The sequence below is a fragment of the Eschrichtius robustus genome, chromosome 3 (assembly GCF_028021215.1).
Source record: "Eschrichtius robustus isolate mEscRob2 chromosome 3, mEscRob2.pri, whole genome shotgun sequence".
Classification (NCBI taxonomy): Eukaryota; Metazoa; Chordata; class Mammalia; order Artiodactyla; family Eschrichtiidae; genus Eschrichtius; species Eschrichtius robustus.
The window spans coordinates 6540287-6566993 of NC_090826.1; the positions used below are offsets into that span (position 1 = coordinate 6540287).

The 26707-nt window shown below is 44.6% G+C and overlaps 1 protein-coding gene across 6 annotated transcripts in view; it reads right to left on the bottom strand.

The window, feature by feature from the left end:
* RERE (arginine-glutamic acid dipeptide repeats) overlaps window positions 1–26707 on the bottom strand; it is a 419954-nt gene that overhangs the window by 78379 nt on the left and 314868 nt on the right. For all 6 annotated transcript variants that reach the window (XM_068538818.1, XM_068538817.1, XM_068538815.1 and 3 more), the window contains one exon: window positions 17268–17366. In XM_068538818.1, the coding sequence (XP_068394919.1) occupies window positions 17268–17366 (99 nt within the window). The remainder of the gene's footprint in view (window positions 1–17267; window positions 17367–26707) is intronic.

Below are 26707 nucleotides of genomic sequence, written 5' to 3' on the forward strand. Positions count from 1 at the left end.
TGGGCTGCATGTCTGCCCCGGCTGCCCTAGATTCAACTGAAGCCAGGCCCCTGCTGTTGCCTGAACATGCCCCACACTCTCCCACCTCTGCATCTCCTGCCCTGATGTTTTTGGGTTTTTTAAAAAATTTTATTCTACTTAATTAATTATTTTCTTTATTTTTTTGCCTTTCTCGGGTCTTAGTTGTGGCACACAAGGGATCTTCGTTGAGGCACGCGGTCTCTTCGTTGCAGTGCTCGGTCTTCTCTCTAGTTGAGGTGCGCGGGGCTTAGTTGCCCCGCGGCATGTGGGATCTTATTTCCCTGACCAGGGATCGAACCCACGTTCCCTGCATTGGAAGGCGGATTCTTCACCACTGGACCACCGGGGAAGTCTGCTGCCATGACGTTCTGTCTGGGGATCCTGTGCAACGTCGCCACGGAGCCCCTCTTGGGCTGGACTATCTTGCTTGGATTCCTGGATGTCCTCACTTACCACTGGTGTGACCCTGAACAAGTATGTTCACTATCTCGTGTCCATGTTCTGTCACCCTCCTCTGTCCCTGCATTGTTCTGCGACCCCACCATGGAACTTCCCACAATCTGCCTGGTGCCGGGCTCTGGGCACCCAAGTCCGTCGTTGCCATTTCTCTCGGTGAGTGAGGGAGGTCCTGTCTGGGGCCATCTGGCAGACTCCTTTGCACATACAAGACACGCGTTTAAGGAATGTTTCTTCAATGACAAATCCTATTATCAGAACCTGGGCCTTTCAGGGCCAGAAGGAGCCTAATTATTTAGTTAATAGTCGATTTTTTAAAGGAAGATCAATGAATGGCCAAACTATGAAAACTGGTCTCAACCAGAAACAGGTTTTACCCACACTTCTGTTTTTTACCACCAACCTTTAATGACGTTACAAGCGGGTGGTTTTCTCCAGACAGATGGGGAGTTATCTGAGAATAGTAAAAGTGAAGGGAGGGGGTAGAAAAAAAATAAGGAGGAGAAACTAGAATTTCTTGATTTTGATCAAATCGTGAACCGAAAGAAGAACGTGACACAATGGCAGCGAAAACATGCAGAGGAAATCTCGCCCACCAGCAGTAGGTTTCTTTCCCCCAGTTAATTTGAGGAGAGCTCTGAGACCTCTCCCAGGCTCCAGAAGACCCGGCTGCTATGACCACAGGCAGGCAGGCAGGATTGGTGGGACCTTCTCAACACCGTCTAGGATGGTGAAGAGTGGGAAAAAAATTCTTGTGGCCTAATAAAGGATGAAAGAAATGTTCTCCATAATGAGGAAATGAATTTTTTACTTATCAAGCTCCTGCATGCCTTTTTTTTCTTTTCTTTTAAGGCCTGTTTGATAAAACACATCACACTGAGGAGCCATCAAAGGAAATGAAACCATAGTGACATCTAAAGGGAACTCCAGGGCTAGACAGAGCCGCCTTTGGGGTTTAGCCACAACTTCACAACTTCTCCCCATTCTCCCTCCTGGCCATAGAGAACATTCATCCAAAGCGACCAGAAGATTATCAGCAAAAGTTTTAACAAGAACCAGACCCTCATCTTCTGGTCTTTCCCCCAATCCAAAAAGTCAGGAAAACGGCTTACAGAATCTTTTCGGCATTTAAAAATATTATGTTTTGCGTCCCCCATACTGGAAAACGCACGTCTACGCATGACAAATGCGGGGATTTCACGTGAAAGACAGCAACATGATTTTATTTCCATAACAAAGTTCCCACTTCACCTTTCAGCCAAATATTCAGTCTGTTCTAAGCTCACCAAAAGCTCCTGGGTCCTGAAGGCATTTATCTGGTCTGACAAGGAACAGTTTACAGGCAATTAAGATGTGACCCCAAAGATCACCAGATGGGGGTCAAGTAAGTTGAATTATTAGAAAGACATCTATCGCTCCTCCTAAACTGACTTGAACTGTCAGAGGTATGGGCTGCCCAGACTTGCTCAGCAGAAGGTTCTTTGGAATGAGAAGCGCTGTTCCCCTAAGAAGGCAGCCCCGCCCCGCTCAGAGCCCGGGTGCAGCTCATTTATCCTCTTCATGGAATCGACCCCAATTACCTTATTTGTGTTCATTTATTTGTCTTTGTTCCCCAACGGAATGCAGGCACCATCAGAACTGTGTGTCCACCGTTATTTCTATCTCTAGAGCTTAGACGGTGCCTAGTTACACAGTTAAATGCCTAATACTTGTCGAGTGACTGAGGAAACAAATAGCACAATATATTCTGGAGCCAACACTCCAACCTGCGATCTCAAATTCTAAATAATTGTTCTATTCACAGAATCCTCCCTCGTCACCACTTGCCTCCATCTTCCACCTCTACGTATCAACTCACCTCAGCTTACCACTGACCGAGCCCCACTGGGAAGGAAGGCGCTCTGAGACATGCACTGGCCCTCAAGAAGCACATCATCCAGCAGAGCAGCACCCAGGGGCCAATTCTCAGCCTTCCTAGAACGATCAGCCACAGCACAAACTTCCTGCGCACCCCTACCCCGTTACTCTCCTCCCAATCCCTACTCCTGACTCGGGACATCTCACCCTAGCAACCCCAACTGGATCCTTATACCCTAGAGACCTACTGTCTTCTCCCCGCCCCCTTTTCTCCAAACGCCCTCATACCCAAGGGCCCCCTCCGTCAGCATCCTCACAGAAGACCCACACGACATCCCTCTCCTCTCAAGCCCTCCGATGACGGGGCCAGCAGCCTCCTTCTGGGCACATTCCTTCCTGTCTGACCACATCACCTACCACCTCTAGCCACTTTCCTCGTCGGAACATCAACCAGCCAAGCCAGCCTCCCCGCTGCGTCAGCGACCCGACACCGCACTAAAAGGCCCTTTCTCTACCCTACTTTCTGATAGCACTCGCAGGAGCGTGAAAAATCTTGCCCAGAGCCCCTCTGATATTGTGTTTGCAGCCACAATTCCTGGTGCCCTCCCTCTGTCCCAACCTAGCCATCCACTTATGGCTGCAACTCTGTGAAAACATCTAAGATATAAAACTAGAAACTTTCTTTCATTTACTGCTGCACAGTCACCATGAATCCCACACAATCTCTTCTTCTTGACTGTGATCTCTAGCCCCTCAACTCCTCTGCCATCTCCGTCCTGTTTCCCCAAGTTCCAGATGCGTCCTGGACTACCCGTTATTTCGGCAATGCAATCAACACTGGTAGACATGCCTCAGCATCCTGGCCTTGGACCAATCTTTCAGTTAAGTTATGTAAAGGACAGCCCCAGTCCTATCATTGCCCACATTAAAAGATATGTACCTATTCCTCATTTCCTATTAAGTTAAACATAACGTTTAACAAATTAAACAAATCCTTCTCCTGCCTTTTGAGCTATAGTCCTTTTCTGACTTCGTGCCAAGTGGCTTCATCACTTTGTCCATCCTTCTGCCCCTCAACATAAAGGTTCCCTACGAGTCTCTCCTCCCGCTGCACTGTTACCCCTGGCAACCTCATCCGATCCTTGCCCTGCCACTGACTAGTTCTGTGGTCCTCAGTGAGCTAATTAACCTCTTCAAGTCCAGTTTCCTCAACTGTGAACCATCTCTGCAAACGAGAAAGCTCTCCTATCTTCAGACCTTCACGTCTAACTGCTACACCCACCTGTATCTTCTACAATCACCTTGAGGTGATTCAACATAAACTCTCCTCCCCTCCCCTAAAGCAAGTACTCCTGATTCACCGTTTTATTAATAGTACCAACAGCCTCCTCCCTTGTACCAAAACACAAAATCTGAACGGCATCTCTCCACCGTGTCCCTGTTTCCCACCCCAATCAGCCAGGCTTCTCCAGAGAGGCCATGCAGTGTAGTACGTTAAGAGCTGGGCTCGGAACCACGAGGCCGGGCTGGAAAGCAGGCTCTACCAATCGCTCTGTGACCTCGGGAAAGTTCTCCCTCCCGTCTGTGACCCAGCTTCTTCTTCTGTAGAAAGTCAATAAATGAGCCAACTCACGTCAAGTGCTCAGCACAGCACCGTGGCACATAACAAGGGTCTTACTGTAACTCCACAGGCCTCTTGATTTTAATCCCTCCTCCTGATTCTCACGGCCTCTACCTCAGTTCTTCTCAACCTTGCCTGTACGTAGAACCCCAGCACCCTGGCTATATGCCAGGTGAATTAACTCAGAGTCTCTGGGGTGGGACCCAAGCCTCCATTGTGTGTGTGTTAGTTAAAGTTTCTCGTGTGGTTCCAGTGTACAACCAAGGTTGAGAACCACTGCTATAAACTCGGGGCTCTCCACATCTCTCACTAGGACCAGAGTCCTCATCCCATCCTGTGGTTCTCAGAGCCTGGAACATGGACGCCCGAGTCCCACCTCAGAGATTCTGATTCAGAGCGCAGTCTGGGCACTAGGACGTTTTAAAGTTCTCCAGGTGATTCTAACGTGTAGCCGAGTTTCAGAACCGTGACCCCCTTCTCTACCCACTTCCATCCATCATCCCGTCACCGCCAGACTAATCTTCGATGACGGTCCCAGTCCTATCATTCCCCACATTCAAACACATGTAATTAGTCCTTATTTCCTATTAAAGATAAAGTCTCTTCCCACAAAGAGTAGTTGGCTTTAAATAAGCCGTCTTAAACACTCTTCCACCCATAGCTTCCTTCAAACTGGGCAATCGGCTACTAACCAGCTACCCACATTCTTTCATGCCTTTGTTCTTCCATTAACCTCTATCAACTCTGCCGGTTAAGATCCTACCCATCCTTCAAGGTTCCTCTCAAATAACACCTCCTCCTCGGCGCCCTTCCCCGTCTCCCTGTTGGAGAACACAAAGCAGCAAGTTCACCCCTGCGTCTCCCGTGGACCCCAGCACGCCGTCAGGAGGAGAAGGGGCACTCGAAGCGGGTGTGCGGTTGTGCGGCTGCTATCTGCTCTCCAGGCGGCCTGTGGCAACAGCGTCCAACTCAAGCGCTCATTCACACCCACAGGCAAAATCAGTCAAGGGTGCCACACTGCCAGGCAGTTATCAAGGTGACGGTGGCTCCTGCAGAGATCTTAGCGGTTAAAGAACAGATGACGTTTATTGTCTAAAGTCACCAAGAAGTTCCTTTCGAATACAATATTGTCTTTAAATTGTTTCTAAAAATCTAAGCTAAATACAAAACATATCACTTGAATAACAGAAGAACAAACAACAATGGGAATGGCAGATTCAACCAGAGGAAGAATGATGACAGTGAACAGTGGATAGTGGGGTCTCACAACACCCAGCAGAGCCTCACACAGAGTGGGTATGAAAATTCAGTGGAATTCAATTTGATGTAAGGGGAAAAAGAAGCCCCTCCTCTCTCTTATTCCCTGCATAATATTATCTAAGGCACATCTAAAGTTGGTTACCCAGAAACTGACAATGACATTTGGTTTTGCGCTCTAAGAATCCCTTTTGTCCAGATATTCATCTGAAGGAGAGGGCCTCTCCTATACATGCATATCCTCCTAACCGTGGAATTCTCCACGCCCTAAAGTTATTTCAAAGCAGCAGAGGACAATGTGGTGTGATGCTTACTGACTCTAAATGTGTGGGCAACTGAATGATCCCTCTGAAAGTTTGCCTAAAAGCAAGATAATCTAAACGGATCCTTGGCATGTTTGACAGGGCTTTTTTAAAGAAGGGGGTGGGGAGGGGACAGGAGGAGGGGAGGAAGGAAACATGTGAGCTGATTATAAAGTCAGAGAGTTCTAATGAGGAAAACAAACTACGAGGTCAGACTGTTCTGGGGTGAAAAACTTGGGAAGCCGACAAAGAAGTTGGGCTATCCCGAAGGACAATCTGAAAATAATTTTCTAACTTTAGTTACTGCTAAAGGATTGGAGAACGTCATTTCCGTGGACTTGACTGAGAGGGAAGATTCCAAGTATTCAGGGTCCATCCCACTCTTTAAGCTGCTTCAGGAGCTTGGAACAGCTTTGTCTGATGGAGTCAAGAGTCCCAAGTGGTGTTCTGGCTGGGGACACAGGAATGGGAACCACAGACACCCGGAGCCCAGTGTTTTCCACAAGCAAAGCTATTTCAGATTTAGATTAATGTTACCCGGGTTTTGGGTCCAGGTCAACTAGCTCCCTCACTAAGACCCTGTTAAATTCCTTTTCTAACACTTTCCTTTCAAAAATGGATAACCAAGCCTGTTTCGTCCTGTCACCCTAACAAAAGCCTAGATAGAAAAGAAAATGACTAATTTAGGCTGACAGTGCCTGTTTGGAAAAAGCAGCTTATTAGCAAATGTGACACCTCCACAGACTTCAACAACAGAGGCTCCCAGAGAAGATTCCGGGCTGTTAAGAGGAGGAAAGAGGCTGAAGTAACATAAAGCAGAGCCCCTGATGATGGGTCATCCTTTCCTCCCACTCTGCCATAGTACCTAATGCTCGTTAACGTGCATCTCTGTAGTCCCGAAGGTTCTCTTTTATTACTGCTGATGGGAAAGATCAGGCAAAAAATAAACTTACAATCAAAACTTGCAAACTGCCTGCAAGAGAAAACCAACAGCCCTTAGTTAGTACTAAAAGGACTCGTGAGTGTGCAGGTGTCCATGTTTTCAAATTTCTTAACCAGAGATGATTCCACTAGCTTTAGACAAAACATCTGCCAACGTTCTACCCGGGAAGTAAAAGGGTGGGGGGCAGCAGGCTGAGATTCATCAGGTCCAGGTTCGACACACACCCGTCAGGCATCGCAAAGTTCGTCCTTTCCCCCTCCTCCTCCTCTCCTTATTCCTCAGACAAGAAAACTAAGACCCAAGGAGGGGACCCAGTTTCCAGAGAGCAGAGGGGAGCGTAACACCCTGACCTTGCCCTCCCCCAGAGTCCAGGGCCTGCCCTTCAGTCGTGCCCTCGGAGAACGCGGGGCAACGGCAACGAAGCAACAGTGACTCCACCGTGTCCCGGGCATTCTCCTACTTCCAGAATAGAGGCCTTCCTGGTGCTGTCAGGGGTCGTGATTTCTGATCATTTAATAAAATGATCCGGAATGACAGAGTATACACTTAAAAAAATTAATAAAACAGGCTCTAGACACACTGGACTCTTTAGCCCTCAGGCCATGTGATGTAATTTCAGTCAGTCTGCTCAATCCTCTTACTTTGTGATTCTTTTTTACTTGCAGCTTTCCCTGCCTCCTTCTTTTTAGTTCTTTGGTTTGTTTATTTGATAGTTCTTCTGTTTCGTACTGCTCGGATTAACGACATGGAATCTAGCCCTTTGCAAGGGGAGAAAACATTCCAAAAGTGACCAAATAGTGGGAGCACACTAGAGGTTTAGAGGAAACCTGACAGGAAAAGTATATTACGCACATCTCACAGTCACAGAAAAGACTGCCCAAGACAACCGGCCAACCATAAGAAAGAGATGAGCAAACAGGTCATTCTCTTTTGAAAGGGTGATGGGTTTCGAGGGAAGGTGGGTTAGTGAGAGTAGGCAGTCTCACACTGGGCCATCTGCTGAGGCTTCTTCCTTCTCGCTCTCACGGCGGAACACTGCAACCATACGCATCAGTAAGTATCAAGTGATGCTGGCAAGGAATGGGCTTTTTAAAATTGGAGTCTAGAAAAGAAAACCACAGACAGCTGGAAGGGGTTGGTTGCTCCTTCCAAGGGAAGCTGCCAAGAAGAAAAGAACAGGGAAATGTCCGGTTAATTCTGCTGGAGTCGGAGCGTGCACTGGCCCTGTGCAGGCTGAAGGAGAAGCTCTCCTTGATTGTATCAGTGCCGGGGCTCAGCCACACGGGCCAACTCCTCTGAAGTGATCTGAGGATCTGGGGGGCTGAGAGTAGAGGTGGGGCGGGGAGAACAGCCTCTACTAGGTTTCCCTTCTATTCAACCCAGTCAAACAGTATTTTCTGATGATCAACCTTGCCCCAAGCCCTGGGCTATGTTCTGGGGATACAAGACTCTAGCACTGAGCTCACACACTAGGTATGTCACTTAGTGCTCTTGTTTTAATCTGTCTTCCCCACTAGAATGTCAGCTCCATGAGGATAAGGATTTCTGTTTGTTCTGTTCACTGCTGAATCACCAGCACATAAAATGGTGCCTGGCAGAGTGCTGGTGCTCTACAGACGTTTATGAAATAAATGACTTTCAACCAGTAATCTAAAATCAGAACTAAGTATCCTGGTAAACAGCATGAAGGGGTCATCCCATCTTCACGCTCACTTGCCATCTGCCAAGCCCCAACACCAAACTCAACAAATGCAAAGCTGGAGACACAGACCTGGGCCTGAACACTAAGTGGTGAGCAAACTGCAGAGACTGTCTTTCTCCTTTGTGACCACCAAACATATTCTGCTTCCTAGCACCTCAGTACTATGCTGTACAGGTGTGGAAAATGCACTGGAATTTACCCATATAAACATACTTTGGAAAAATGTCCTAAAGCAAGTGCTGAAACAGAGTATCACTTAGCAGCATGCAGGGTATTAGGAGAAGAAGAATGAAACGCTACTAGGAAATATAAAAAAACAGGCTGGCACTCTAGTGAACAAAGCAATTAGGGGGCTACCAAGGCCATTACTGCTTCTACCTAAGAGAGACTTTAGATTTAAGACATAAGTGTGCCAGGAGAGAGGAGAGAGCGCTAAATGAGTTACTTCCTCTCAATGTAGGGTTCCCTTTTTTTTTTTTTTTTAAATCTCCTGTTTCCTTCCCCCAACCCTGAATTCTAGTTACCAGGCTAATATGGTATGTTTCACCTGTGAAAATATAAGGCTCCAATATCACTATCCACAGAGCGTTCCATGCATACACATTAAAATTGCCTCTAGTTCTGTTGCTAAGGAACCGCAGAAGGAAAGGGTTTTCCATCCTCTTCATTTATAAAATACCCACTTCGTCTATGGGAGAACAAATGCAATCTCTCAAGTCCCCTTGTGCCCTGTTCTCATTTTAAGAATGAACAGAGAAAGATGATGGAGAGCGGCTGAAAGTGTATGCCATCTCCATTTTTTTTTACACGTCCCTGAAAAGGAGATGGAAATCATGGCTTCAATAACCCGCTGCTCTAGGATTTACTAAGCTTCCAAGCTGAAGCTTCTCCCAACACTCCCCCCCACTTCAAGCAAAAATGAAAAAAATGTCCCATAAAAATTACTCTTTGACTTTAAAAGATTATCCTGAGCGGTGAGAAATAACTTAGGCTACGCTTATATTCAACGGGGGGGGTTACTTCCCAGGTCTCTGTTCCATCTGCATCACCCCAAGGCCTGAACACATACACTTGCACGAACATACAAACAGACACATACACACACACGGAACCCAAAAGCATGGCACAATTTATTGTTAGCTTTCTTTAAAAACAGAAGCAAAAAACTAAAATTAGGGCTTGGGATAAGGAACTTAAAAACGTATTGGTTAAAGAAAATGAAAGAACAATGACCTTGTCTAAAAAGAAAAACAGACATACTAACTTTGAGCATAGTAATAAAGAGGAAGCCTAGAAAGCAATAAAGCCAAATACGTGAAAGGCAAGGTCACAGCTGAATTCGTAGATTGAACCCAGAGGCAACTTCTACCGTTTACTGTTTGTAAACAGTAAACGTCTACTGTTTACTGTTTGATAAGAAATGCTGAAATAAATTTTTGAAATATCTCTCCCCTTCTAATGCTTGGCCTATTTCATTTACTAAAGGATTCTAAAGTACATTTCTCTTCACAGCTTGTTACACAGTAGAATCTTTTTGCAAACTAACTGACAAAATTGACTGCCTTACACCAACTTTTCTGCACATATAATTGATTTTTTAAAATAAATTTATTTATTTATTTTTGGCTGCATTGGGTCTTTGTTGCTGCCTGCGGGCTTTCTCTAGTTGTGGTGAGAGGGGGCTACTCTTCGCTGTGGCTTGCGGGCTCCAGGCGCGCAGGCTCAGCAGTTGTGGCGCACGGGCTTAGCTGCTCTGCGGCATGTGGGATCTTCCTGGACCAGGGCTCGAACCCGTGTCCCCTGCATTAGGAGGCAGATTCCTTTTTTATAAATTTATTTATTTATTTGTTTGTTTTTATTTTTGGCTGTGTTGGGTCTTTGTTGCCGCGCGCGGGCTTTCTCTAATTGCGGCGAGCAGGGGCTACTCTTCATTGCGGTGCGTGGGCTTCTCATTGTGGTGGCTTCTCTTGTTGCGGAGCACGGGCTCTAGGCACGGAGGCTTCAGTAGCTGTGGCACGTGGGCTCAGTAGTTGTGGCTCGCGGGCTCTTGAGCACAGGCTCAGCAGTTGTGGCGCACAGGCTTAGCTGCTCCGCGGCATGTGGGATCTTCCCAGACCAGGGCTCGAACCCGTGTCCCCTGCATCGGCAGGCGGATTCTTAACCGCTGCGCCACCAGGGAAGCCCCTTGATTTTTAATTTGATGTCTCATTTCTAAAAGGACTTGACAATAAACCCCACTCTACCCACACTATTGACTTCTTTAAACAAGAGTTTGATTCAAAGGCTGATGGGGTCAATTACAGAAAAAAACAGTTCAGTTTCATTAATACCTGAAACATTAGGCAAACCGTACCTGAATCTACATTTTTCTTTTTTAATATTAAGGGACTGATTTTTACCATGGACCATAATAAGAATACATAACATGAGTGAGTAAAATAGATACATTACGTGTAAGAAATAGGTCAACATTTATAATTTTTCTTATTTTTTCTACTCTCACATCTAAGAATTAAGCTGTTCATAAGAAACAGTAACCAATTTAGTTTAAAATTGGAGGAAGGGTAATGAGTAGAGAGAAAAAGCTACTTTGATCCAATTTAAAAATTACTAAGTACCTATTACGCACTGCACTAAATACAACATGTCTATATTTTGGGTTCTAAGCAAACTGTAAAAATTTTCAGATTAAGATGACTTTAGAAAGTGAAAACTTTAATGTTATGATTCAATTTACGTAAGTTTACAATTACATAAAATGACGTACGTACGTGAAACAAAGTGCTCTGAAGAGAGTATGAAACCAGGAGACTGTGAGATGGTGGTGAGGTTTCAACTCCCCTTTAATGTTTTTATCATAATGTTCTAACCAGAAGGAACATTCACATAAAATTTACAAAAGAAGAAGAAAATGAATGGATTCATACTAGATGACCTCCTGTCATCAACATTTTTTGAACGACTTTATAAAATGTTCAACACCTCTGGAAAGTGGACCATTCCCAAAATAAATATAATACAATTAAGCCTTCCTCTATATGGAATATATAACATTTAAAACTAAACACCAAGATTACGGACATCTTAAAGCTCACGTGCATGTCGGTAACTGTGGGCTGTGGGAAGTTCTCTCCCCCTTGTCACGGTCCGCCTCCCTCTGCTTTCACCTCCACTACCTCCTGCTGCTATAGGACCTTCACTCTGGGTCTCTTGTGAATTCCATTTTCTATAGCTGCTACACAAACAGTAAATAAAATTCATTGTATATTTGCCCCACTAAGCAGCTCTGTCTTCTGGCACATCCAGATGTCTGGCTTGAAAAGAGTGAACAATGAAAACAATGTTTTCTCGAGCAGACATTCCAAAAAGGGCACAACAAGGGCATCTGAAGATGCTGCTGGGGAAAGACCCCATGCAAAGAGCTGTGTGTACTCTGCGTAATTCCTTGACCAGCCACACGGGTTCATTGGATTACAGATATTCAGAAAATGAGTTTGCCGTGCCATGTCAATTTTGAAAGAAGGATTTTCATTTATATTTATGATAAACTGAGCTTTAACTTGAAGGATGGTTCAGATGTTTTAAAATTTACGAATTTGCAAATCCATGTACATGGCCAATTAAGGTTTATCGCCACCACAGATTAACTATCTTTGGATAAAAATTTCAGAGCCTGTTTGTATCTAGGCTGTTCACCTCAATGTATCATGTCAAGGTTGGTATGAAATAGTTAAAGGGAAGCATATTTCAAGATAAAAGTTAGTTACCCAAGATGAAATGGAAACACACTGTAGGGACATCCTAAGCAACAAAACCTCTCCCTTATGTTAACACCTGGAATTTTGCGGAAAGCTAATTCAACACGAAAATAATTTCCAAAACACGGCCAAGTGGATGGGAAGCAAAGGGTGAAATGCACACAGCTCAGTGAAGCACCCGATCTTACAACCTTGCAAGTCAGGCCAAACTCCACAAGGAAAATGCAGGCCCTGAATTTTAAAAAGAATTCAATTAGCATCCCCAGTATTTCCATAATCAACAGCTGAATGCTAATTAAGAGCCCAGCATCAAGCAGCAATGGAATCCCAGTGCAATAAGCAACAACACAACAGCGCAAATGCTACCTTCAGCTTGCATGCATAAATAAACAGAATTAATAACTATCCAAGCATGGAAGGGTGACTTAACGTGTTTCGATTAGGCGCACTCCAGCCTGGGGCCTTTGTGTTCTATTTAAATGTGCTCATCATGTTTAATTAAAAACCTAATAATCTAGGGTTTGGGGTCTGTTTGTTTTTTTTTTAAAGTTCTGATCTGTACCTTCCTTCTCTTTCTCTTCTCAAGTTCTACTGATCTGGATGGCTTCCTGAAAAGGAACAATACTTTTAGCATAATGTAAGTGAAACTGGTTACGCATCAGGGTCACTCTCCAGTGCAGCAAGCAGCAAGCCATTTGCTTTGGCTCCATCTTCGCCCATACCATGGTGTCCAATAAGCTTCATGAATTAAAGCAAAAATGCTTCTCTGATCTGACCTGGTTTATTTAGCCGGAAAACGCCGTCATGGGCTAGCTACCAAGGCGTTTCTCACAGTCTCTCCTCTAAAACAGAGTTCATTTGTCACTATCTGGCCTAGAATTTGACAGATATTGGCACAAATCTGGCTTCAGTTCAACAGAATTTAAAGTATCTCAGCCCCAAGGCAACTTCAATAAGAAATACCATATCTGTAAACACACAAAGTGCCCAAGGAATTACTGAGAGAAAAGTGTGAAATGAAAGGCCTCCTATTGTATAATTCTGAGGCCTAAGATGTCAAGGATTAATGGTTATCTGAAAGACCTGGGAAGAAGAGGTCGGGCGATATTATTAATCATAATTTGGGAACTTTTCCCGAAAGTAAAGCTTTTAAGGTTAGCAATGGACGCGTATAAAAGTTTTTCTCCTTGATGCTGATGCATAGTTATTAACGATTACAAGTTCTAAACTGCCGGCTTGAGGACAACGTCACTTATAGCGAAGAATCTTTAAGAACAGTCATCTTGAATAAAGAGTTGTCAGTACTCCTCAAAAGCGCCTCGAAGGCAGAGACATCATTCTCACTGTTAGAAAGGCCTCACTCTTAATACGTCTACAAACTAGAAGGACAATCAACTCAGAAAGAAAGACCGCGAGGAACAAAACTGGGGATGGCGGCACAAAGGCTACAGGAGGCGGCAAAGGATGAGCCAGCAGTAAAGGATGCAGAGGGGAGACGCAGCTCAGCAGAGGGAGCGCTCACCAGGGGACGGGCCGGGGAACACGCCAGGCCTCGCAGGCGGCTAGGGTCCGGGTCTGGGTGGGCAAGGGAGGGGCCTGCTCCCAGAGCAGAGGACCCAGGAGGTGCCCAGGCTGTCCGCTGCCAGCACAGCCGGGGGCTCCCACCGGTAGCTGCTCGTTGCACCAACCCTCTCACACGGAGAGCTTGATTCACGTCAGTGCAAAGGAAGGCAAGTTCATCGACACTGGCGTCAGGTCAGATGTTGGGTAGTTGGGTCAGATTCATATACTGGAGGCGATGAAGTTTAAAAATAACTAGAATGCCCAAGTATACAGAACACTGAGAGGGAAAAAAAAAGAGGCAGGCTCATGTATTTATTTGAGTTGGGGCCCATTTATTTTGCTTATTCTTGTGATTCCTGGGGTGAGAAAATGTGGGGAATTCAGCAGAAGGGGCCACACGCACAGAGCAGGTGTTTACTCACAGCCAAAACCAGGCTCAGGTTAAGAGTCGTGTTGGTTTATGTGCCCTGCCGCCACATACAATGATTCAAAGAAGTGATCTGGACACACTCATCTGGAGCTTCCCTCAGCCTATCAATTATTCAGTCACTCTCTCTCATTCACTTTGGAGGTTTTAGAAAGTGAAGCTTAACTTCCTATGAATAAGGGAACCGTTTGATCCTTAGGCTCTGCGAGGGCTGGATGACTGCCAAAACATTTCTCAAAACGTACACTAAAACAAGAAGCAAACACGATGAAAATGAGCCCAGACTGACAAGGACTTATGCAGTTAAAGACCGTTATCCGGGACTCGGAGTGGGCAGCGCTCTGGAGTCGTGGTTCATTTTTCAGAATTAAGCTGGGCTTTTCCCCACGTGTCAGATCCCGCCCCCCTTCATCCTACTGTCTGCGAAAAGTCCCAAAGAGGCAGCAGTGGGGACATGGCCCACACTGTTCCTGATATAAGCAAGTGCTGCCAGAGAAGGAAGCCAGATTTCTTTCAAGCAGGAAGGGCTTTCTTTTAAGCTGGAATCTGAAAATTCCAGAGGGAATGAAAGGTCAAGGGAGGAATGAACGGAGGGGGAGAGAGTCATGGCTAGCGAGGAGCTGGAGAGGCAACAGTGAAAGGGGAGGGACGACGGGGGCGGAAGAAGAGGAGAGATCAGAAGGAGCCGCAGGCCACGTGGAGGAGCGTGAGTCCGAGAAGCAGCCATCACGGCTCGTCAGTCCTGACCAGGACCTAGGATGGGCCACACGGGCCACGTTCGTCCCATCCCCTTGTGTCTGTCTTCCACAAAGGCTTGTTGTAGAATTAAACATTTTTGTCCATCAACTCTCTTATCTCCTTCCCACATAAATAGGTCTACAGTGGAAAACAACATCCATACGACTTTTTTTAAAAGTTGAAGTACAGCTGATTTACAATGTTGTGTTAATGTCTGCTATACAGCAAAGTGATTCGGTTATACATATACAAATATTTTTTTCGTATTCTTTTCCATTATGATTTATTACAGGATATTGAACATAGTTCCCTGTGCTACACAGCAGGGCCTTGTTGTTTATCTATTTTATATATAGTAGTTTATATCTATTAATCCCCAAATCCTAATTAATCCCTCCCCCACCCCCTTTCCCCTTTGGTAAGCATAAGTTTGTTTTCTATGTCTGTTTCTGTTCTGTAAATAAGTTCATTTGTGTCATATTTTAGATTCCACATATAAGCAATATCGTATGGTATTTGTCTTTCTCTTTCTGACTTACTTCACTGAGAATGATAATCACTAGGCCCATCCACGGTCCTGCAAATGGCATTATTTCATTCTTTTTTTTATAGCTGAGTAATATTTCATGTTATACACACACACACACACACACACCCCACATCTTGTTTACCCATTCGTCTGTCAACGGACACTTAGGTTGCTTCCATGTCTTGGCTATCGTAAACAGGGCTGCTACGAACGCTGGGGTGCACGTTATCTTTTCAAATTAAGAGTTTTCTCTAGATACGTGTCCAGGAGTGGGACTGCTGGATCATATGGCAACTCTATTTTTAGTTTTTTAATATATGACTTTTCACAACAACTGAGTTTTAACATTTTCACTTCGGCCACTATCTGAATAACAAATATTTAAGATGCTTCCATCTCTCTACTAATCATGTAAAGTTTTAACATGTTAAATTTCAAAACAGCAACATCAGCTTCATCATCAGTCTCATGCCGTGAGGAGTCCACAGGGACTGCTGAAAAGGCGCTCTATTACTGAGCCTTCAAGGGCCACTTCAGTCCCTCCCTGCTGCCTCCCAGTTCTCTCCCCATTCCATTCCTCTCAGCCCCCAGCCACCCTCATCCGTAGCCATTCCATGAACACACTCCCTTGGCCCTCCACTCAGCAGACATCCAGGATCTCAGCACTTCTCACCGCCACTGCTGCTGTGCCACTCCATCAGCAGTCTCGGGCCTGGACTCTCACGACAGCCCCCAAAGCCCACGCTTGAATCAGCAGCCGGAGGCCCATCGGCAGATCGAGTCCCTCTGCCCAGAAGCTGCTCGTGCAGAGCAAACAGCAAGGCCCTGAACGCGGGTCCACAGGCCACCCTGACCTGCCCCCCACCTCTCCTACCGTCCTCCCCTCAGATACACTCCTGCCTATTTCTCGAACATGCCAGGCGTGCTTTCACCTTAGGGCCCCCGATAGCCAAAAGGCTCGCCTTCCTCGCTTCTCTAAGGTCTCTGCTCAAATGGTACTCACCAGGCGTTTCCCGAGCCTCCTTACAAAAGACAGCCCCCTACCCAGTTCATCCCCATCCTCGCTGCCCTACTGTTTTCCTCAGGCCACGTCTCACCCCTTGACATACACTGATTTACAGATGGTCTCCCCTCGTGAGGTGGGGCCTTGTGTTCCCCTTGATGGCTCCTAACACAGCACCTGGCACATAATAAGCCTTTGATAGATACTGCTGGAAAAATGAAAGAGCAGGATCAGGAAAGCCATACAGTTTCTAAACAGTCTTCCTTAGCGTAGTTTTACATACAGGCAAGGAATTTACAATCAATCGCTATGTGTATCAGTGCCAGCCCTCATCTTAATCTCGTTCAACCTAAATGGCAAATGTCAAGCGGTGACATTCCTATTGAAGACTCTATTTGCAAAAGCACAAGAAGTCTCTCAGTCTTTTATAGCAATTCCTTTCCAAAGTCACGAGATGGGGGATGTAGCTTCATGAGAACTCTTTCTGCTGGGATAAAATCCATGGGTTTGAAAACTCTGTATTTGTGGATACATTTCTATCTCCCCACCTTCTTTAATGGGCCACACGAACAGGACGAGTATGAAAGATCCACGCTTCCTGCTCTTGACTACTGCCCTTCAGCAGGTTAGGGACCCTGCCAGCCTACACAATAAAAACGGGATAGCAGCCCTACTCTAGGTTGGGTACCAACCGGTTTTAAAATGATTGTGTCTTAATACCGGGAGGTATCAAAAGCTAGCTTGCACCCAAAACAAACCAACCAACCCAAACTAATTTTTTTAAAGAGCAACTATTAATTTTTTTCCCTCTTTCCATGACACCCGGGAAAATCTTTCCCATTATCTACAGAACCAATGCTTACTAAAATCAAGTCTTTCCATACAGTTATGAGGCTTCAAGGCTCCCTCCCTTGACTGACAGATGCCATGGACAGCCTGCATCCACGACTGGACCTTGGGAGAACCAGCGACAGGCAAGCGCCCGACGCCCCAGACCCGAGACAGACCCCGCCCCCTGCCCCCCACCCCCGCACGGCCCCGCCAAGACCTGAGGCAAAGCATCCCTCACCCACCACCCCCGCAAGCTCACCACTTCGTCCTCGGTCCAGCTCTTCTCAATCAGCTTGGGCACAGGCTTCTTTACCAGGCGCTGCAGGGCTTTGCCAGCATCATAACCACTTTCATGGAGCTAAAACAATAACAACAATTTTAGTTTGCTAACTGCACCAAATAACAGAACTGAGAGCAAATCAATAAGGGGGGGGGGGGCGGGAACCCTGCATTTACTCTAACAGAAGAGTCATGAGACGAGCATACAAGACTCAGAGCCATTTTAGCCAGCATGATAATTCATTCTTATCCAACCACCCCCACCCCCCGCCAAATTCAGCTGTTCTGCGAAAGGGAAACAGGTAAGGCAGAGAACATTCTGGCAGTAATAGAAACAGGATTAAGAGTAACAGTGACATTTATGGAACATCTGGCCTGGGCTATTGCTAAGTACATTCCATGAACTCATTACCATTCTTAATCCTATGAGGAAGGTCTTCTCTCACTTAATCTTACGGGGTAGGAACTGTCGTCACCCATTTTGCGTATGAGGAGACTGAGGCATGGAAAGGTCAAGTAAAGGTGCTCACCATACTAAGCCAGTAGGTGGTGGAGCTAGACTCAAACCCAGCCAACGTGACCTCTACTCTTGTCCCATTTTCCCCAAAGTGACCTAAAGACATGCTAGATCATGTTCTATCCCATTCGCATTTCTTGTCTTTCAACTGTAGTAATTTCGCTAAGAAAAATTTCAAGTACCTAAATATAAAAGCTTTAAATCTAATTATGTAACATCATGCTAACTTTTCAGTACATACACATGAAGACGCTGGTTTATCTACGTGGTCCTTTTAGGATCAGACTTCTCTCTGGTCAAAGCTATTGAACTTTTTCTTCACTCTATATCCTTTTCAACCCTGGGCAGTGCCTGGCACCCCTGAACCCTCTCTATCTTGCAAAGATATGCCTGCCTTGGCTCCTGTGACCCTCTCCACTTCTGGTTCCTAAGTCTCAACTTGCAGACAATGAAGAGAAGTAGCAGGTAGAAAAATCCACTTGCTCAGTCGACCTCCCCAAACTATGGCTGTCCCTCCAAATTTCTCACTGGAAATCTGCCGTTCCTTTACAAATCTCTTTCTCTGACACAAGCATCTGTTTTGGCTAAGACCTGTATCTCCAGTACCTAACACAGTCTGTAGCATAAGGTGATACACAGAAATACTTCTTAAGTTAATAAAGGCCTTCAACTATTGTCCTTAGGTAGACTCAACCCAAATCTAAATCTCAGTGCCTTCAGATTCACTAAGCCTGATGTTGGCTGAGTACCTATTATGTTCCAGGCCACACAGCAGGCCCTGGGGATACAGCAGCGAACAAAAATGCCCTCATGCAATGGACATTCTGATCTTTTCACCAGTGCTTCAATCCCTTATTTGAACAATTCACCAGCTTTTGCTGAATCCCCAGTACAAATACAGTACAAACCTTATTAACTGGTAAGTCACAGTTTTTATTTCCAGAAACTCACAAACTAGTGGAGATGTGCTGTGGGGATACAACACATACAAGATAAAAAGTTCTAGCAGGTCACAGCAATTACTACCACCTAGGTGTAGGCCAGGAGCTACAGACTCAACCGAAGGAGAGAGCCCTGTGTTCCCCTCCTTAACAGAAGACTTTCAAGGAGAACCTACAGATTGCCTTCCTGGCAACTGCTGTAGCCCCAGCGCTGGGCATATAGTAAGGCTGTGATAAATATTTGCTTGTTTGTATGGATGGATGGATGGATGAATAAACAAATAAATAAAAGTGTGAGACATACACATCAAGTCTCTCTTCTAACCGTTTAACTGCTATTGGAAGGGATTATCACAAATACCCATTTTCACTGCTCGTTCAGCGAAACAAAAAGTTATTAAAAATTAAAATTTCCCGAGTTAGTCTCCCACTTTACAGGACCCCAGTTTAAGTCCAGACTATCCAAGGAAGTACAAGCTACAAGTTAATTATTAAGTCAACTACCTTAAAACAAAATGAAACACCTACAACAACGATCAATGCTGAATCCGGCTCTTGGTGGTGGTAGAGTGTGGGTGTGGGTGAGTGTTATTTGTGTGGGGTGTATGCAATGCACATGAATGCTAGATACTAACTTACATATTTTTATGACATTCATCATTAGACTATTTTAAAAATAAAATAGTACATATAAATATTATACTAAATAAACAAAATACTACACTAAAATACCAGAATGTGCAAATGTTTGAAAACCGTCCAATCTGGCCTCCTTTCAGAAGTATATAAAATAAAAATAAAGTTAGCATTTCATACTTCGCCTGATACCCAGAACAAGCAGGTATTTGCCAAGTTCTATAATATAATGAGGATCTGTAATGAGAGCTTAACAGCACGGATCAGAACTGAATAAAAGGAAAAATTATACGGCTATTTAATTTTTTTAAAAAGCACACGTTAGTGACACTCTGAAATCAATTCAAGTTGATCAAATCATAAATTCTTAATAAAAAGCTCATGGCAAATTAACAACATTTTATAAGAGGTCATTATAGTAAATGGGGTAATTATTAAGGAGAGTGATGAAAAACTATGGACTTTGGAGCCAGATTATCTGGATTTGAATTCTAGCTCTACTACTTACTAGGCGTGCGACCTTGGGCAAATTACTTATCCTCTTTGGTCCTCAATTTTGTCATCTTTTAAAATGAGTATAGTAATAACATCCACCTCTTAGGGCTATTGGGAGGACAACATTAGAAAATACACGTAGAGACCTCCCTGATGGTGCAGTGGTTAAGAATCCGCCTGCCAGTGCAGTGAACATGGGTTCGAGTCCTGGTCCGGGAAGATCCCACATGCCACGGAGCAACGAAGCCCGTGCGCCACAACTACTGAGCCTGCGCTCTAGAGCCCGCGAGCCACAACTACTAAAGCCTGTACACCTAGACCCTGTGCTCTGCAACAAGGGAAGCCACCGCAATGAGAAGCCCGCGCACCACAAGGAAGAGCAGCCCCCGCTCGCCGCAACTAGAGAAAGCCCGTGCACAGCAGCGAAGACCCAGTGCAGCCAAAAATTAATTAATTAATTAATTAATTTTTTTAAAAAAAGGAAATACATGTAAAATTGCTTAGAACGGTACCTGGCACATAGTATGCTAAATGAGTGTTAGCTATTTATTTTTAAAAGAGAAAAAAAAATGAAGGAAGCAGTCTCTACTCAATTTTCATTAATTTTCTAGAGAGTAGCCTTTTCAGAGACAGAAAAAAAAACTGTGAAACTATAAACAAAACCACTTACGTTTCACATAATTACTCACGTTAATAATTAATGAAATTTGATTAAAACTCTGGTACAGGACACAGGAAAAAAAATTTAAATCTTATATGGCTGATAACAGGAAATTACTCACAAGAACATAAGGCTCATTCCAAAAGTGAACAAGTGAATGAAGTTAAGTCATTAATCCCTATGACATTCCTGCCTTTTGGTGAACCAAGGAGAGCTTTAAATGAACCGGAAGAAATGTTCTGAGTGACTTGCTGAACTTGTGGTCGTTTGGTTTACTGGAGAGGCTAGCGCCTGCTTGCACGATGCCCCCAGTCAAATTTCTAGTGAGGTGCTTAGTAGAGAAAGATGTTTCCCCAAAACATATCCCAGCATTCACGCTTCCTTTACAAACCTTTATTTCAGATCATACTTTCCCCTGAGAAAGCTGCTGCGATGTATGGGGCAACCTAAAGAATGGGTAATTCCCTCCTCTCATTTGATCCACTGTCAGCCTGTCCTCTTAAAATATTCCTCTTCCTGACCTTTCCGTGCTATGAACTCCATAAATATCCAGAGCGTCTACCTCTCTCACCCCTATACAAAAACACATTTGAAAAGTAAAAGGTGTGGGATTATTTGCCAACAGTGACAAATACTGACTGAACAAACGAAGTTAGGGTGTTACTGTGCTGTTATCGATAATTCATAAAGGCCAGTACAAAGTTCTGCTCTGGCACACCCCCTCTTCCCAGGAAACCCAAAGGAACCTTTCTAAACAGTTGCCTTCTTAATGGTACAAACACTTACTCCCACTTTCCAGGAATCTTGTCTGAGAAATTCTGAGAGTTTTACATCTTTAAAGAAATACTTGAATCATATTTACTAAAGATATATTTCTAACATATTAATAGTTGTTACAGCCCATATTGCTTCTTTTGTTGATTATCTTTCGAGCACTTTGGGAAAACTACTGGGAGTTCAGGATATCCTTCATTCTTTCCACAAATATTTATTGAGAGCTGAACTGCGCCAGACACTATTCGGGGTGCTAGGGATGAATGGAGCTGGGAGTAACACAGGTAACGTACCTCAGAAACGTTGGCCTGAGAATCACTTTCAAGTACTGTTCTAGTGTGACACATCTATCTACATGTCGCATCCAAACTCTAGGGTCCTAACGGGTTGAGTTGTTGGGTTCCACACCTCCTTCCTTAACGTATCATATCATGCACAAGAAAGCACTTCTTAAAAAGGGTTTGTTTTCTAAATGATTAGGAAGATTTTCTTTCTTCAGACTGGGGCCAAAATAATGTTTGAGCTAGAGCTTAACTGATTGTTTCAACTGTATTCCTCATGTAAATTAGAGTTGGTAAGTTTACCAAAATACTGGCTATCTCAAATCTCCAAAACTTGTCATTGAAAATATTCCCCTCTAATACCATGTCAAGCTCTGAAGAATTGGGATAATCTCAACCAGTGAAAAACATGTGCGTTTCAAATTTTAAACACCTGATCACAATCACACAGATGCATCAATGTAGGAAATTCAGTGCAGACTTCCCAATACTGCTAAGGTAAAAGGTTCTTCATTGTGAATAAGATTTTCTACCATTACCCTAGAGAAGATTTTTCAAAGAAATTGCAATGAAGACCCTCAAATGTCTTACAGCTTCACTTTGTGGTCTTAGAAGAGCAATTAAAGCAAGATAAGTAAACCTTTCTGTCCATTTTGCAGCCAAGCCCGGCTGGGAAAATCTGGGATTAAATGCAATTTTAACGTATAGAGAAATGTACCATTTTGGAGCTACTGGGTAAAGATCACTGCAAAAAGCAGGGACCAAGATATAGCATCTTTACTCAATCAGCTTCCAATCTTCACAAGCTACTGGTAAGAGGAGAACTTAGATCTTACACTATCACCACTACCTGCCAGCCACTAAAGCAGGAAGTCATTCCGCAGAAACCACCGTTTTCAAATTCATCATCACAGGGCCTGTGTGTGCATGTGTGTGTGTGTGTGTGCGCGCGTGCGTGCGTGCATGTGTGTGTGTGTGTGCGTGCGTGCGTGCATGTGTGTGTGTTTAATCTGATGATCAGGGAAGCATGCACTTGTAAATCTGCCGCTTCCACATCACCGAACTGCAAGTCTGCACTTATGCACAAGTAAAAGCCATCTTCCCCTAAACCACAGGTCAGTATGTGGGGGATCTGATAACAAAATGGCGATTTTTCACCAGTCCACTAGCCCTTTAAGTGACTCCACCGTGGAACTACCCCTGCTTTGCTGTCTTCCAGCAGCCCGTCACCTGGTTCCCCACACTTACTCCACAGAATCCTCAGGTTGCGCTCTTCCCTTCGATTTTGGTTTGTTCATTGTGAAGGAGTCCAGGGTGGCTCTTCCCCAGTAGGTGTCCACCCTCCTCGGCCACGCCTTCTGGTGCCCTGAGAGCCAGTGGGACGTCCCAGCCCGGGAGGCAGGCAGCTCCCACCACATACTCTGCCTTCCTTCCATTCATTCCACAAAGAGTTCCTGAGCAACTCCGAATGCTACACACGGTTCCGCCTAAGTTGGCCCAAGTATACCAGCAGAGTGGACCTGGTTGGGGGGGCCGAGGGGGATGGTTCTGAAAACAACAGCAGCTTCTGTGTAAGAAAACTCCTAGTTTGGTTCTGCTCAACAAAGGAACTGCAGCACTGAATCACACAGAGCCAAAGACGCCGCGCCCTCTGTAACTGGACACAGCTGGCTGTTGCGTAAAAATCTCAATGACTCCAAGATTCCAGGTGCTCAGCAGCCCCCTCTGCACGAACCGCTCCACAGTCAAGGCCTTCTGTAGCCTCGAGAACACAGCTCAGAGCCTGCGCCAGGGGACAGATTCCTATTCAGCAGCTTCGTCACAGACCAGCTGAGTTGAGGTTTCCGTCTGTCAAATGGGCCTGACGACACCAGCCCTCAGCTGTGTCAAAGGACCATGAAAAGCCAGAAATGAGACACTGTGACAAGATACCCCGAAATGCCAAACAACCATCAACTGTCCAGCGGTATCATCACGGGCAGTAATGTTTTCGGGACACGGCTCCCACCCGAGACTCTTCAAACACCCGGACGTTCAAGGTGCCCACCGTGCTGGGGACTGTGTAGCCTCAAGTGTCCTGTGACAGCCCCTGACCTCTCTGTGATCAGCAGGAAGAAAGGGTCAGGCCACAAGAAGAAAAACACAGTTCTGCAAAATTGCCCAGGTTAAACCTGCTACTCTCACTCAGCCTGACAAATCATCCCCTGCTTATTACTCTCGGTAATTTAATATATATAAGTGCTTTATTGGCAAGCTTCTTGAAAGAATAAATAATACTTAATGACTGCCTACAGTTTAATTAACTCATGATTGAACTTCTCATGCGCTGCTATAAACATTAAATTATATCCTTCCTCAAAGCTGCCATGGATGGAATTCTTGTTTCAAGCTTTAACTCTCCTGCCTAAACAATTCTGAAATTTCAGCAAATCTGTATATTGGACAGGGAGGTGAGAGAATCAACCTTAATGCCTGGTTATAAAGTGTGTTATTTTACAGAGCAAGGACGAGGTCTTAATTTAAATAAGATTGAAAATGTGCACATGTCCGAACACCTCATTTATATTACAGCAATCATTAAACATCGCTGGATCTGGGGCAGTCTTATTAGCATAAACTCCACGTATTACCACAAGGTTTCAAGTTTCTACTCAGGCTTTTCATCTGAGCTGCCATTTTCTGTCTGCGTGATGTTGCAAATAAATTTTCCTCTTGGCACGGCTCAGCTGTCAGGCACCTCTGTTCTATAATGAACCCGTGAATTACATCTCCTGCTCTGTCATCCCTGGTCTCACACATCAAAATATTGTTCTTCAATTGTAATTTATAACTTAATTTAAATGTCCCTTTTACTGTGACCTTTTTAGATCAAATGGCATTGCATCTGGCAGCTTCTACTACACTAAAGTATCCTTTTGCAATTACAGCCGTTATAATAACTGTAGAAAAAGCCTACCTGAGTTAGATTGCATTCACGCTAAATATTAAATAATTGCAGTCTATTAAGGATAATATTAGATTTCAAAGTCTTTTGCTCTGCAAAATACACTATTTACAATAAACTGCCAAAATAACTTCGGGGAAAAAAAGTGGAATTTGGAAAAGTTCTTAAAATCCTTCATGTAGTTTTAATTATTTCAATTATTTCTCACGAACATGAGAGAAATCTTACTGAAATCTAAGACACAACTTAAAAATTTTCTCATAATCTGTAATTCACAAATGCCTATATATTTTCAATCACTCCTCCATCACCAATGACCTAGTACCAAGCTCAAAATATGATACACGTATACACTTAAAAACTAGAGTTAAGACTAAAAGCACAAATGTTTATTTTTGTTCAGCTACTGTCACTCCAAATCATGCTATTTAAGCACTGGAGAGGATAAATTTCTCTAAATACTCCTATGGGCACATATTTTAGAGATCACGGCAAAGACAGAATTTAACTGCTGAGAGTGAGGGCTGAGGGAAAGATTCAGTTAATTTTCAGAAGGAAATAACACTGTCGCTGGACCAACCCTCCCCCTCCAACGCTCTCTGAATAAGTACAGTGTTCCAGGAATTATGCCAGCCCCTGGGGTCACAAAGGAGAAGGGAGGGGGGAACCAACATTTCTTGAGTATTGCATGTGCTAGGAACTTACTAGGTCATCATGATTTCATCATCCCTCACACCACTCTTGTGGCAAGAGTACTAAAAACGAGGAAACCAAACTGAGAGGTTCAGTGTCTTGCTCGGGGCCACTTCTCTAGAAAGCAGCACAGCGAGGACTCTAACATAAGCCCCATTCCTAGGAAGTCTGAGACTCAGCCCCTGCCCCAAACACCTACACCGGAGCAGCTTAGAACCAGCCATCTGGTGGGAGCAATGGGCTCGGGGGGCTCCTCCAGCCACAGGGAGACAGCAAGCTCAAGGGCTTTTCTTAACCTGGGGCGGGGTGGGTAGGCAGGAGGAGGAAACGAGCAGCTCAGAGAAGAGGAAACACACACACATAAACAAAATAATGAAATAAATGTATGATAAAAACACAAAAGTGTCAGTGACTGGGGTGATATCTGCTCTGCTGAAAAACCAGGATGACTCCACAGAGCAGATGTGAAAAATCAACAGAGTAATATGATTAACCTTGCCTACACTTAATGAAGAGCAACAACCAAATTAAAAACACTACTCTAGGAGCAAGTAAAAGTAGGCGGTATTATGTCTAGATAACACTGCACTTTTAAGCGGGTTTCCCATGGCTGATACAGCACTGTATCATTTCTCATTCACAGTTAATTCCCACACAATATTGTATCCAGAAATGAACAGGTCACCATCTCCCGGCTACAGTGGTTTTGAAGGTATTTTAAACACACAGAACAGGAGCCTCAACCACAAGGCGATGAGAAAGTAAACACCAAATGCTGGCACTTCAGCTGAGGGCAGTGTGTCTTTAAAATACAGAACAAACCAAACTCTGAATGTCTTGGCATTTCTGACCATCTGCCTACTGTCTTTACAAACACAAACACCTGGAAAGGAGAAGCTGAGGAGTTCCTGGGCCAAAGACACAGGTTTGGGAGTTTCGCAGAGGTGAAATCTCAACAGGACAGGGTTCCTGGCTTTGATTCCAACACTTGTTCTGCCACCAGCTGTGTGACAGAAACCAAGTTAAATATTTTTCTAAACCTCAGTTTTCTTGGCTGCAGAAAGGAAGAATACAGAATCTATTTTGAAGGACTGTTTAGGATGAAATGAGGTACGTGGTAATCACTGAGCATGACTCCTGGAGAAGGAAGTGTTCCATTAAGGAGAGCCGACTAAAAAGGGATGGGACGGGATGACCGTCACGGGAAACAGCACTGGTGGTAAGGAAAGTGAATCAGCTTTAGAGCGCCACAGGAATGAACTTTACTCTACAGTACTTACAAGACAGGATGACAGACAGGATTCAGCAGGGAAACAACAGAGAACCTGGTGACTTGCTGAGAATCTCAGGAGCAAGTTACCAGGCTGCACTGGAGGAGCAGCCGCCTGGGCAAAGGAGCCTGGAGGCCCCCGGATTCTTCATCTGTAACAGAGGGGCTGAAGAAGGTCTTTTTTGGAACTTCCCAGTGTTTAACATTT